A 14,505-nucleotide genomic window follows, 5' to 3' on the forward strand; every position below is an offset into this window, starting at 1 on the left:
TTCAGAAGCAACCTTACTTGGAACCAAATGAAGCAAGCCGTGAACCAAGTACTGGTTTCCAGAAAATCTGTTGTCAAGCTCCCTTATGACATGAGATAGGAACTCATTGTACATGGCTATACAATAATACTGCTCTGCACTGCATGTTTCAATGTTGCTTCGATGAGACTGTCGCCTTGCAGTGCGCGGTTTGGTCAACTCAAAATCTTCACCGTGGAGATCTTGTCCTAACTTAAGACTTTCGGCAAAGAATTTATTGAATTCTTGGACACAGTCCTCTCTCATTTTCTGTAGGATTAAACGTACTGACTGAACCTGCTTGTAGGCATACATGACATCAGATGCTTGCATTTGAAGCTTGACTGTGAGGCCTTTGAGACATTGAAAAATTTCAAGGAGAATCTTGAAGCAAACTAAGAAAGAAGGCAACTGAAGCTGATACAGATAGCCATTCGCCTTTGTGATTGTATTGCCATCCCAGCCCCAATCAGTACCAAAGTCTTTGTGTTGTCCTGGAGAAACCATAGCTTGCAGAGATTTGTGAAGTGCCGGTAGCAACTCCAGAAAGACTGTGTACGAATCAATACGTTAAACCCACCTTGTTCTACAGGCGTCTTTGAGCTTCGGGCCTTGGCTTCTGGAAGGAATTTATCCATTGTCTTATCAAACAGTCGTTGCCTTTTGGGAGAGAATGCGAAGAACCTTGCAATTTCTCCGATGTATGCCTCAACATTCATGAATGCTTGGATCTTACATGCAGACACTACAGCAAGATTCAATCGATGAGCAGCACAGTGAAAATAGGTAGCCTTTGGAGCTTGCTGTTGAATAACAGCACTACACCCAGATCTTGCTCCAGACATGTCACTGGCTCCATCATAGCACTGACCTCGCATATCACTTGGTGACAATCCAACTGTCTGTATCCAGTTTAAAATTGCTGCAGCAATATTCTTTCCTGTGATCCTTTCTACTGAGACAAAGGCAATGAATACTTCCTTCACAGTACCTTAATGAAGAAGCACTTAAAGTGCAAACCCTCGGCCAGTATGCACCTTGAAGGTAAATTAGCCGCGCTCTGACAAAATCGTATGACAGAATGGTATGATGTGGGTAATAAATAAGAAGCATAATTGAAATGGTCCCAGGTCGAGCTTGAGGTAAGTCACGTGACTGGCTGCTACCGTGTACAGCGGGTAGCTACGCAGTCCGTCAGCCAACGTCCCGTAGGATCTCGCTTCTATATTTACAACCTTCGCTCGTCGGTTCTTTGTAGCTTTTGAGGTCGTAACTATGGCCGGTTTTAGGCGTGGCATAGGTACCAGAGCCAAAACAAAATTAGATGTGGAAACGTTACAAATGCAGTTAGATTAGCTAGCTAGGCGTTGTTTCTAAATGCATGTTACAAATGCAGTTGTTTCCAAATGATGGAACAAGCCAAATGTTACAAGTCGGAGAGCCTCGACGCTAGGCCGTCTGGCAATCTTCGCCTTACGTGATGAAGTAACGGGCGTGATCATTGTTCTGTTTGTTGGTGGGAAACCTAGGTTACAAATGGAGACCAAACAAGCAGCTCACCACCGATTTTCCAGCTCACAAGAATGTAAAAGTCTCGTTCTTTGTGCAGCTTTTCTAGGCGTCTTGTTGTTTGTGCGGCTTCTCTGGCTGGACGTCGCCTACTGTTGTAATGAGGTGACCCCAGAGCCAAAGCAAAACATCAATGGGGGAAAACATGCACGTGCACATGTAGATTAGCTAGACGTCTGTTCGCTCTGACTTTGGATACCGTAAAACAGAAATGAATAGAGACGCACTAGCGTACTTACAGGTCGGCCGAGCCGCTTTGTCCGACAAACAGACGCTGTCATGGACAATGCACGTTCTCCATGGCAAATTCCCGTCAAATGCCAAACTTCTGTTGAAGACGACACTAGTGATCTTTGCGACAACACCACGGCCGCTCAGCCACGCACACCCAAAATTCAAGCTGTGGAACAAGCAAAATGTTACAAGTCAGGTACAGCTACACACCTCGCCCTGGTTGTTGTTGGGGAAACATACAAGTAGAATGTATGTGCTAAACCCTTAACTTAAAGCAAGTACTATACACCATGTACAGGACGGACGCCCGATGGCCGAATTCTCGTTAGCAGCTACCAAACGAAGAGAGGTGGAGCCTCCTGATGACATCACGTTCGTCTATTGGTCAGTAATGACACCACTTCTCGTCTATTGGTCGGACTAGCTTCATTTGCATCTCCGCTAACCAACTATATATACGGTCGGTGAGACGTACTGTCGTCGAACGACTACTATACCCTCCACCCGGAAATCCGGGCCTCGGGTAATAAACGTAGCGAAGGGAAATTGAGAGCTGCTCTTTGTTTGAAATATCAGTGACTTCATCAACAATGACAGTGTAGTATTTGATCTTCTTTACCTCCGCTATGATTTCGTTGCAGATGTACTTGCCAACCACTTCAATCAATTCGTTTTGAATCGTTTTGGATGTGTATCTAGCATTTCTCGGAGAGTTCTTGAGATGTTCAGAGAGAATATTGTCAGTTTCAGCCCTAAAGCATACAAGCTCAATGAAATTTCCTGGGTTTGAGTGTTCATACTCAGTATCCTCCCAGTTGAAACAATCATCACGATGACCACGAAACGCTATGCCTTTCTTCCACACAACAAAACTATTTTCAACAGAGACGAAATCACTTTCTTGTTAGCCTCCATCCGCTTCCGAGCCTCGGATACAAGCACGGTGTCAAGAGCTTGTGATGGGTCACTATAACAATCCAAGAATGCACTCATCTTTGTCAGAGAAGCGAGATGGTAATCAAGCTTGCCATGAGCTAGCGTCCTGTCAGATAGTTTTCGCCACGTTCTAAGAGGTGCAGTCACGAACTGACCTGTATAATGTCCACCAGCTAACTCCGGAGCAAAAACTGCACAGGCTCGGCAGAATGCCCCATCCTCTGCACGACTGTTGAGGCAATCTCTAATAGAGTTTTTAAATTTCAAACCCAGGTAACACTATTATCCCAAGTTTCTTACGTTCTAGAGCAGTGAGAAAACTACTCAGTAGGGACCGTGAAGAGAGCGAATGTTCCCTTCTTCATCTTACTGACTTCAATTGAAGTTGTAAAAGAACTTCGGACGTTCAGATGCAGCCTAACCAATCGGCAGTAACTTCTGGACCACTTGGATATCTCCAATACAAATGTTTAGTTTTCGTGGTTTAGTATTTTACTTGGATCTCTCCAATACAAATAGCTATTATTGTGATCCTACTCCAGCTATTTCACTCCTCCACCCACTGTCTCCCGTTCGTGAGTCTAAAGTATGTATATATCTTGTCTATCCGGTGTCTTCCCTCGTCTCGGACGCGCACCCCCACTCGGCGCCTGAGCGAAAGCTCGTGTTGAACGTCCTATGAGATACATGTGATCTGTAGTATATAGCACAGCGATTATATCTTTGAGAATTCTTACCGCTGTTCAAGCGGTGCGTTATCATAGTGAATCTCCTGCCACTTTTCCTAGACATTTTCAACGACGGCTAGGAGTCTACTGGTTAGGTGGTTGAATGCATCCCAATGAAAGATTTCATTACAGACCAGTATTCCTTTTCTCCCAATCAAGTCATGACCATGGCTGCCACTTGTGGCCACACCGTTATGGGGCATCTGGCTCGACAACTCAGCGCCACTCGTATCCAAGAGGCTATGAACATGACTGCATAAGCGGTTATATACACGTCGTGCGATTGTGTCACAACTATGACAAGGTCAATCTCGAAGAAGTCATGGTATGGGCCATGAGGAAGTCGTCCGTTTATGCCGAGAATTAGGAGCCACAGATGTTGACTCAGCTATGTTATGGGCCGCAAGTGGCGGTCAAGAAAACATTATGCGCTAGTGCCTTGATTGGCGTATCACCAATTCGATCAATGCATGGCCTGACGCTGGCCATGAAATATAGTACGACCATGTCACAAATGGGGAGCCACTAACATCGACAAGGCTATGGTGTGTGCTGCATGCAAGAGTCACGAGTCCATAGTTTGCCCGTGTCGCGATTGGGTAGCCAAAAAGATCGACCGGGCTATAGCGTATGCCGCAGAAAAAGACCATGAATCTATCGTGCGACTATGTCGTGATTTGGGAGCCACCGACGTCGACCTGGCTATGGTAAGTGCTGCATACAACGCCCACGTATCTATAGTGCGCCTTAGTCACGATTGGGGTGCTGAAGCATTCAACGCCGCCATGGCTCACGCCGCCAGATGCGGTCACATTAGGATCGTGATTCTATTCCATAGATGGGGGCGCCACCGACCTCGAATGGGCCATGACATGTGCCGAAGAGGGGAATCAAGAACAAATCGTGCAAGTGTGTTACATCTGGGCTGCTATCGATTGAGAATGAGCAGACTCACTCACATCATCACCATCAATACTATAGAAGAATATGCTTTGGTTACTCGGATGTCGGTTCGTCGGCCTTCTCGTGGAAACCGGGCATACACCAAGGCTCGTCGTACGACTAATCTTTCAATGGTGACATCTTTGTCCAAGCATTTTGAAGGTTTCCCTACGTCCAATTTCTATGGGAAATCTCAGCGCACGCAACCCCGAGTCGAGGGCTTCATCACCCGATAATCTTTTCTTCGTGCAACTGTAAAAGGAAAATAGCTCCTTCCGCAGGGCACACTCGAGCGCCGTACCACCGATTTGATCTTGCTTGAATATCTCCAATAGATACTTGAGCTCCTTAGCGGGCGCATTCAAATCGCGCAATCCACTATCGAGCGCCACCGCACTGATATGACTTTTGCCGTACAAATGTAATAGGTACTCCAGTTTCTCCATAGTTATATAAACGGTTATATAAATGTTGCGTCCTACTAGAGAAGTAAAATACCTTTAGCTATAGGATGTTGTGTACGTGCAAAGCAGACGATCGTTACGGCATTGGCAACTGCCACGAACAGTGAGAGGTCACCCAATGTTCTCATTGTAGGACCACCATCCACTACAACGACGAGTGTTGGTATACGTATTGCGCCCTCCATCCTCCTCCAAAGTTGGAATGGATCCATCCCATACATAAAAAATGTGAGTGTGGCGCAAAATTTTAAAAAGGGTGCGAATGAGAATACGAATGCGAATACGAATGCGTGGGATGTGGCAGCATCACGACGTGGAACATCCGAAAGAGAGGTCAAACACCGACTACCCCAAAGATCTAAATACAACATCAAGTACCACCTCAAAAAGAATTGGAATTCTTCAATCTCACCGAGGCTGAGAAGAGGACGGTCGCGATGAGAATTTGACAGATAGAGACAATATGGTATAGATTCCACCAAAGAAAACCAATCAAATTGGTTTTTATTCTATCCAAGTTTCACGCAAATGGGTCTTCCAGAGCAAGCCCAAAGCTGCGCCCCCACCACCAAAAAGAATCTCATCAAATACGAGCAACTATGGAATACTATCAAAGATCTTATCCAAGGGTGTTGAGGTCGTCTATGGACACCCAACTGTTGAACGTATATCGCGACGCTCGTCGATTCTTTCTCCGTATCATCTCCTCAATACAAAAGACGTCTTAGTACGTATTTTGTAACTCTGGTTTGTAGAAGGAGCCCTCGATATTCTCCCCGTTCCAGTCTTTGACCCTGCAGGTCAGCGGGTTGGTGTTCTGTATTTCAACAATTTGGAAGACTTTTTCGGTCCAATTGAGTGTGCATCCTTTTTAAAGGATGTCTCCTTTTCAGCAATACGAACATGATTGCCGACTTTAAATTTTGAATGTTTTATGGGTAATTCTTCTCTATGCAGATGATTCCAACCAACGAAGGGTTCGCTTTTCTGGCTTTGGTGGGCGTCATTCGCATAGATCTGTGATAGGAGGTATTATATTGTTTCAACAGGGTATCCAACACCTTGATATACATATAGGTGTTGTTGGCTGAGAAATACTTCCACATCCTCGTTTTCAGGGTCCGATTACATCGTACTACCACCACCGCTTTAGTTTCGTTGTAGGTCGAATACCTGTGAATACCAGTTTCTTTTAGCCAGCGATCCATGGTCCTATTGTAAAACTCACCACGACGATCTACCCACAAGTTTTCAGGTTTGGGGGTGTGAACGAATCCAAGGCGTCTACGACGACTTTGCTCATTTTATCACGTGTAGGAATCGACTACGCTACATTTTACCTAAACCCATCGTGATCTGTAGACGCGCTGTTTCCGGCTCCACTACCAAATATCTCTTTAAGTACTGGCCCGATAAGTGATATATGAGATACAATGATTTCTTTCCTCGACATAAATCTGGATTTATTGGTTCTAAACATCGGGCACGTCGATCTCAACACCATCCTATCATTGTTTGTCCGCATACGAGTCGGATTCAGTTCCGGAGTCTTCTTTACACTTGACACAGAACGACACCATGGTGTTACATATACGGTTTTATTAAAAAGAATATTTACCACACGGTGTTCATTTCCCAACGACGGCACTTGGGTGAAATCAAGAAGAATATCTTGCATGGAGCGCCGTTGCCACCGATAAACGATAAATATAGGCAATAGTAGCCATACAGCACGCTATTTATATCTTGTAGCATAGTCGACTTGTCTTTTCCCGTCTTTTCTATATACCGGTGGACACCATTTGGAAGACGCATCACAAAATTATTACAATATTCCACATTTTGTCCCCATCATTTTAGACGGCCACCCAATGGGGGCCATCACCATCAAAGGAATCTTGAGGTTGATGACTAGAGACTCATTGGCCTTAGGTTTGTGGGGTAAGGTGTCTTTACTGTACGTTTCTCTATAGTTGGCTACCCCACGATTCTCGAGTAACTCTTCAATCTGTATATTGGTTAGAGACTTCCACGCCTTCGCCTTTTTCCCCAGCATTCACTGAGCCGGTTAACATCAATCATTTACCTGCCCTACTCGCTCAACTACCGATACCCAACGCACTAGCTATGAGAAGTGCCTCCAGGAAGGCCAAGAACGTGCCCAGACATCTACCTTGCTTGATCGCGGCCTTTCTTCTTCTCTCGGGTTTTGCACCATTACCACTGGTAGCTTTCTTGGTAGCTACAGAGATAGCACCTGATGCTGCGGCAAAACCTAGAGTACCTAGCACCGCAGGAGCAAGTTTGAGTATTTTAGGTGCAAATTGAGCTATTATTGAGTCGATTGATCCTAGGGATTTTGCTATTTGAATATTGGACAGTTTCAAATCAATTAATGTTCCGTCGCTGAGACTTGCCTTTGTGATCTCGTTAAGTCCGAGTTATATTCAAGACATCTAGCTCCTCCCGATAAATGAGAGTGGGATAATCGTAGGGTGTAACTCATATGTTTCTGAAGAGCATTTCGTAACGCTTTCTTCTGACTGTCCGTCAGAGTGAACCCAAACTTGACGTAACTAATGTCTATATCTATAGGTTATATTAATCGATTACATTCATCTTACCGCTCACCCCTTCAACGTCATGTACCGTCACTCAATACAACGCAGTAGACGTGATACGCCGAATCGTCGTCGTCTGCAAGGTTTCAAAGTTGCTCGCCAACTGCCATCGTATTTCGAGGTCGGCCGTGCCCATCTTCAATCTTTCCCTGTGCTTGGACACATTGAAGTGTATAATCGGGTAGATTTCCGCAAAGTCTTCGACGAACATTTGGCTTTCCGAATCCCGGCCGAATATTCCTTGACCACTTTCTGGAACAACATGTACGCCCTCGAGCAATTTCTAGAGGCTTTGGCAAACTTTGTCTTGATCTCCCTGTTTGGGTACCGCCTGCTAGTGACACGCACGCTCAGCTTGGCGTTTCGAAGACTTGGTCGTTCTTTTGCTGATTCTCATCGCGCTTGACAGATGCAAAAGCAACGTGTCGAGGTTGTTGCTGGCTGGCAACGCTGGTAACTTTCCAAGTGGGACTTAATTCGGCGGCTCTAAACTGATCTCTGTACTCTCTGACTTGCACAAAGTAGAAAATACACTGAGCGCTTGCCTCAGCCTTCCTCCAAATCCGCTTGCACGGAAAGTGACAGTCGAACCTTGGGCATTCACATGGACAAATGCTCGATGTTGAATCTATACCAGCAGCGTCAGCGGCAGCTCCATGGATATAGTTGTCGGGCGAACTTCTTTTTGTGAGGAATGTGTGCTTTACTCCAAACATAACCGGGTCGACATCGCGATGGGAGCCTAACACGGCATTCAAGGGTAGGAACATGGTGACCTATTTTGCACCCGTCGTGATCTCCTGGCTCCTGTGAAATCCCATGTTGTACTTGAGATTTCCGAGTGTATATTGGCAAAGTTAATAGCTCTAAACTTGCCTCCGGTTATATTAACACTGTCTTCAGCGAAGTCGAGGGCACCCTCACCGCAAGTGGTGGTGGGTAACAGAGCTGCTCCCGAAGCACCAAACTCGTTGGGCTCCGCACCACCCTCGACAGTATCGCCATACCACAGCATATTGGTCGTTGTACTTCTACCGTATTCGTCCTAGAATTCAACCAAATTTATGATCGTGCTGCTGCTGATTGACGTCCTCGACTAGGTGGCTGTCAATTTGGTATTGAATAGATCGAAAGAACGACCATCCGTTGTTGACGAGTGTGCCGACATCGGTGGCGGCGTAATCGCTACCATCGGGTGCTTTGACCAGTTTGCCTCAAACTTCGATTATCGCTTTGTGAGAAAGCAGGTATTTGTTCAGATCTCGGGTCTTTATCTTGTGCTCTCCGAGCTTGTTCATGTTGCTGGAATCGCTGAGAAGATATTCGATGTATTCAAACTCGGTGATCGAGTCGTTCTCGACGAGAGGCTTAAACACGTGTAAGTAAGGCGATACGATCTTCGATGTTTCCTTCGATATATCACAGGTTACATAAAAATTATTTCAATCGTTTGATACCAATACCCGCAATTATATTACTCGAGATAGCACGAGATTGGCTGTCGACGAGTTCTTTACCACGCTTTTGCAAGACTTTCTGGGCCTGTGTATTGGAGCTAGGTCAGTGTTTTGATCTTTCAGAGAGGGGGGGGGGAGGTATCTGTCCCACTCTTGTGGTCACGAGGTCGTGAGCCTTAGAGATCGCTTTCTGCACCAAATCCTTGGCAGTGTCGATTGCTAATTGTTTACCCGTGCGCAGGAGTTGTCTCCCTGTGTCCAAAACGTTTTGGATACCCAATTTGACTTGATCTTTTTCCGTGACCAGAGCCTTCTGGTACCCAGCTTCAGTAAATCCTTGCCTTTGTCTAACAGCATCTTAGACCCTGTTTTAAATACGTTCTTGGCAAAATCCAGCAGGTGCCCAGGATAGATCCTCCAACGATTTTCTTACAATACAATAGATTGAGTCTACTCAAATGGTTGCCGCTATACCTATAGGTTACATAGATTTGATGTGGAGTAAGAACGTTGTTCTCTGTCCGTTGAATTCGATTGGGTTTCCATCCTGGTCGGTCACGCGCATGTTGATGTTGGATAGTTGTACTCGTTTCTCCATTGGACTGTATATCAAACTACTCGGTTTGATGGAGAGGAGCGATCCGGCGATATGTCGGGAGAGAAGCTGTAGATGACATCGCTGGGACTACCGTTCAAGTAGCTAGAGGATACGAGAGAGTATCGTATCAACAACGAGTGGATATCGGTGATGTCGACTTGTTTTCGCTGTCGTAGACTTCGTTCTGTTGCAAGACCTTTACATCGAATCCCATTAGACCAATCAACCCATTTTTGAGTGTGAAATCGACTTTGTAATCATTAGCGAGAATTACTCGTAATTTTAAGGTACTGTAATTGGGTTGTACGGTAATACCGTTTTCGTCGTCACCGTTCTGTTTTATCAACCGTTTGATTTCCAAGTTCAAGTCGCTGGTGTTGTCAGCACCCGATGGTACACCCAAACGGTCTCCCGCCTTGTACCGTCGTGGTACTTGAACAGATTGCTGTTCGTCGTGATATTGTACCACAAATACCATATATCATTGGAGATCAACCCTAATCTACAATCGACTTCCTTGTCGAGGTTAAGAGCTGGGTCTAATTCTACGGTAAAATCAGAACTTGATCCTCTTGCACGAGTGATGTCTAATGCTAGAACCGTTTCACCCATGCCACTATATATAAATACAATCGAGTCGCATAATCCAAAATAATATCGATCAACACTCTATCGTTATTTTCTTGAATAGCCATCACCAGTTGTAGAATAAGAAGTTTGAATTCCATACGCATCGCTTTCATATGTTTTCATATGCTGATCATAGAGCTGACGGGGGTGTCATACCTAGGCTCGATTGTGCTTGATCCATATCTATAGCATTGCTCTACATAATTATTGCGAATTTTTTGTAGTCCTTTTTGGTGATGATACTATCATTCAATAATCTATCTATGATCTCGACGATCTCGTTGTCCAGACCGAGGCTCTCGTTATCGGCGTCTTTGCTGGCAACGAGAACTTCCAAGCGAAGACAGAGTTCGTCCGGGTATTTGTAATACTTGATTTCGGGGGCTTGCGGTCGGTACTTCATGGATCGCTTGCTAACGGGAAGATCAGACAGTTCGACCAGGTTGTTCCAGGTCTCGAGGGATCCATCGCTGTACGTCTTGTTCGTTTTGAATCGTTTGGTCAACAGCTCCAACAGGTCCGTATCAATCTTTCTCGATCTGACCTTATCTGTGTATATATCTTATCTCATGATCATGCATCCAGTGAACTTCAGGCGAGGAGCTGACAAATTTCCGCATATCAAGCACGAACTTTACGAGCTACAGCCACCATCTCTCGCTCTGTACTAATATATAGCCACCATCTCTCGCTCTGTAAGTCTGCTGTTTCCTAGCAAAACCGGCATCATTTCCTCTGCTGTTCCTGTTACATTATAATTAAAAAGGCAAACTAGCATGCATGGAGATGATTGTTCAATATACCAACAAACCGGCAGATATCGTAAGCAATTTATCCTCCTCGCGGCAAGCATCTAGAGTTTATGATAAAGCCTATCATATCAGTAGAGATTCACTCGTCAAAGTCTAAGTTGGAGATTACATTTACACCCCAACACAACCTGAAATAAAGGAAACCAGCCGAAATGTTGTCTCAATTAAGAACATAATATCAGTACATTTCATACACCACAATTGTATAAAATTGTACAATCAGTTTCATATCGTTTTCTGCATAAAATTATGTTAACTACAAACGTTTGCTATCATCTAGACAATAACATCAATCAAGTAAGCATACTAGAGTCTTCTGTCTCACAAAATCCTCATCAAAGCTGTGAATCCAAATTACAAACTACTGAGTGAACATCAAACGTCTATTACATAGAAAGTACGTAATAAGAAAAATCAAATTATTTATGTAAAAAAGAGAACCGGACTAATGAAAAAATAGCGAGACAGAAGGAAAGACACCAAAAGAAAAATTTAATACAACGAAGAATAATAAAAATCTAATTAGGAAGAAACGACTACAGACAAAAAATAAAAGAGAAAAGTTAAAACGAGAAGAATGCAGACCGGGAGACAGGAAGAAAGAAATAAGACTAAATAACACTGAAAAAGAAAATACAAGCGCAGAAGAAAAATATAAAACAGAGTGAAAAGACAGTAAACCAGTAACAGTACTAGCTCTAAAGATTTTAAACCCAAAGAATGTCGTCTAGTCCACAAAGCCAAACAAAATTTTCGCGCGCGTATAGGTCTATACAGCAATTTACCCCAGTTAGCGTGAGCAAAGATAAATATACGCTTACCTAGATTCCCTTTCCACACAAACTTATCTAGTTAAATTTGCGTAAACCTTTCCTTCATGATCAACTATGCTAGCTATATTATCAAACGAACTACAGATGTGTAAGTTAGTACAGATATTTATACTTCTAAAGGTGAATTACATGTTTTCTTTAGTACACTTTTCTTTAGTACTACTTTCTTTAGTAGCAACCCTTACTATATAAATAGTAACAGCATGAGGGAAACAAATTGCCTTCTAGCGGTGGAGCTAAATGCACAGGAGGTTCAAAAGTAAAGCCCCCCTCCCGCTCCCAGCAAGGCGCAAAACCACCTAGACAAAAATTGTCTTGCCTGTAACCTAGACGACAATAAATAGCCTCCAAACAATCAACGCACACCTGAAGGCCTGAAGAATCATACAAAAGCGCCCGTACTTCGTAGTGAACGTACTTACCGGACACCGTGCATTTCAAGATCAGCCATTTCCGCCCGTTCCATCTTCCTCTCTTGTGTAAAAGAAATCACGAAACCAACGGAAACTGCATGCTGTTAGCAATCGGCTAGGATACACTGCATCCTATGCTGATCGAAACAGGGTAGTTGGTCATCTCGTTTCCTGGGACGAAATTCACGAAGTGAGGCGCCATGGCGGCAGCATCAGAGCGCGTCCACTTCCGTCCCTCTCCTACTCGTCCTCTGTTGCATCCTACCTATCGTTGAACCTATTCTCCAAACCTTCTTTTCACTACACGTTGCGACAATGGAGAAGAAAAGCTCTGGTGGCTAGACACAGTATCAGTAAAGTAGTTGACATATCAAGCAGCCGAATACGGGACAATGTAACACAATCAGATGCAGTTAATCCGGGTCTTGCTGTGGAGGATAACGCGCGGGCTGACGGTAACTTACACTGCCATAGAGACGGTAGGCGTTCCTGGTTGATACGGGACACTACCTGAGGGTACTCTAGCTAAAACCCAGGCCTGGTTCGCGTACACTTCACATCTGTCGTCTCCGCCGTGCTGGATCATGTTGTATGAGTGTTACGGAGTCTCTCTTCTTCTATTTAGTCTTGCACGAGCATCTTCACTTGGAGTCTCTTCTCTGAAAGAGCCAGCAGAACGGGAAGCAATGAAGGAGCTTGATGCCAATTTGCCTTGTTCAAAGAACTACTGCATCACAAGCTGTGGTACACAATATCTATGACATTGTACTGGTTTCGTACTTTTGTGAAAAGCATGGACAGATCGAGTTCATTTGACCTTTCACGTAGAAGAGGAAGTTCCGTGTTTAGTTCCGTGTTTAGTACCGACGCGTAAACGCTAAGTATAGTACATCGGCCACGTGACGTACGTACTAAGTAAACACGCAATATGCACGAGTCCTGCTAAAAACTCACCAGACGACAGGCCCCCTAGGAAGACCAGCTCTAGGCTGATAGAGCTACCTATATAAATATATCTATCTATCTATCTGTCTATCATGCTTGCAGTCACTATACACTCTGTAAACTTGATAATACGGTAACTGTTGTAAACGTTTTTTTCCAACAGGTGGTTCCGGACTAGAGGACTTTCAGTTGCAAATGACAGGATTTCCTTTTCTTCCAAACTCCAGAAAAACAATTTTTAATATAACATTTATTCCAAGTAAGCAACGTAGACGTAGAGATCGATTGAAGTCTAACGACCTGTAACTAACTGGTATATTACATACTACACCGAGACGTACTGCATGTATATTCGACTAGGTGTATCTGCTGTTTTGTTCAATGTAGGCAAGATCATCACTTACCTAGTTGTAACTGGCAATTTTTCTATAAAATCTGCCAAGTATCCTGACATGGCGCCTGTCACTCTCTTCAAAACTCTAAACGGATGTAGCGATAGTCCAACTTCACAACTGCAGTGTCCGTTGATTGCAGGAAGTATGATGCCATAAACGAGACAAAAGTCACTAAATTATTAATTAATTAATGAACTTGGTTTAAATAAATTATAGAAAAAGTGGACATTAGTCAAACATACAATCTAGGAGGTCCTTTTGATTTCGCATTTGAGGTACACAATATGACAACTTTTGCCAGATGAGTCGAGTCTATTAGCTATGTATTTGTTGCAGATTGGCGTGCAGCTGACTTTTGTTTTAAAGGCTTTTGATCAGAATGAAGACCTCCTTATTTGCGGGAAAGGAGAACCAGTGTAGAACTCTAGTCAACACTGCAGAACTCTGTAAGGTTGAACGACATGAAGAAAACAGTAGTGACACTAATAGTGATATCTGTAGTTGTACTGCTAGCAGCAAAACTATTAAAATCATTGAAAATCTAGTTGTAGATCTCTAGACCGCATTGAGGTATGTATAAGACTGAGTATGTTAAAGGTAACTGACATGAAAATAAAAAAAAATTATTTTATTGCATTTTTCGTTTGTTATTAATGTTCTTATGGCCAAAAAATTAAAAGTTAAATTTTTGAAGCTACATTCGTGAAGATATCGAGGCGTAAGCGCACCTGCCGTGACGTCACAAGAGGAACGGAAGTGGCTAGAGCGCATGCTGGCAATAGAAAATGTCTGACGAGATAGTACATCTCTGGTTGCCTGCTGGCTCCAGTAATGTGCTCAGAAAGAAAGCATGGTTTTGATTCGCTTCTCCAATAATACCAAGATGCCAAAGAAATGAGCAGCGCGAGGA

The 14,505-nt window shown here is 43.9% G+C and overlaps 2 protein-coding genes across 2 annotated transcripts in view; one reads left to right on the forward strand and one right to left on the reverse strand.

Moving 5' to 3' along the window:
- LOC134183622 (52 kDa repressor of the inhibitor of the protein kinase-like) overlaps positions 1-4,873 on the reverse strand; it is a 5,188-nt gene extending 315 nt beyond the window's left edge. The window contains exons 1-5 of the mRNA XM_062651206.1: positions 4,635-4,873; positions 2,719-3,001; positions 2,441-2,677; positions 755-998; positions 1-569 (exon numbers count right to left, since the gene is read on the reverse strand). The exon at positions 1-569 is cut by the window's left edge and continues 315 nt beyond it. Of these exons, the coding sequence (XP_062507190.1) occupies positions 1-569; positions 755-998; positions 2,441-2,677; positions 2,719-3,001; positions 4,635-4,873 (1,572 nt within the window). The remainder of the gene's footprint in view (positions 570-754; positions 999-2,440; positions 2,678-2,718; positions 3,002-4,634) is intronic.
- Positions 4,874-12,770: 7,897 nt separating this feature from the next.
- LOC134183521 (uncharacterized) lies at positions 12,771-14,231 on the forward strand. The gene is made up of 5 exons (XM_062651084.1): positions 12,771-12,999; positions 13,364-13,459; positions 13,588-13,737; positions 13,812-13,870; positions 13,932-14,231. Exons 1-5 carry the CDS (start codon positions 12,840-12,842, stop codon positions 14,013-14,015), a joined length of 549 nt encoding a protein of 182 aa, XP_062507068.1. The 5' UTR covers positions 12,771-12,839; the 3' UTR covers positions 14,016-14,231.
- The last annotated feature ends 274 nt before the right edge of the window (positions 14,232-14,505 follow it).

The sequence above is a fragment of the Corticium candelabrum genome, chromosome 8 (assembly GCF_963422355.1).
Source record: "Corticium candelabrum chromosome 8, ooCorCand1.1, whole genome shotgun sequence".
NCBI lineage: Eukaryota > Metazoa > Porifera > Homoscleromorpha > Homosclerophorida > Plakinidae > Corticium > Corticium candelabrum.

Coding starts and splice junctions, on each gene's coding strand:
- LOC134183521 (XM_062651084.1), top strand. CDS start 12,840: ATGTTGTATGAGTGTTACGGAGTCTCTCTTCTTCTATTTAGTCTTGCA. Junction 13,000..13,363: donor CTACTGCATCACAAGCTGTG/GTACACAATATC, acceptor TTTTTCCAACAG/GTGGTTCCGGACTAGAGGAC. Junction 13,738..13,811: donor GTGTCCGTTGATTGCAGGAA/GTATGATGCCAT, acceptor AATAAATTATAG/AAAAAGTGGACATTAGTCAA.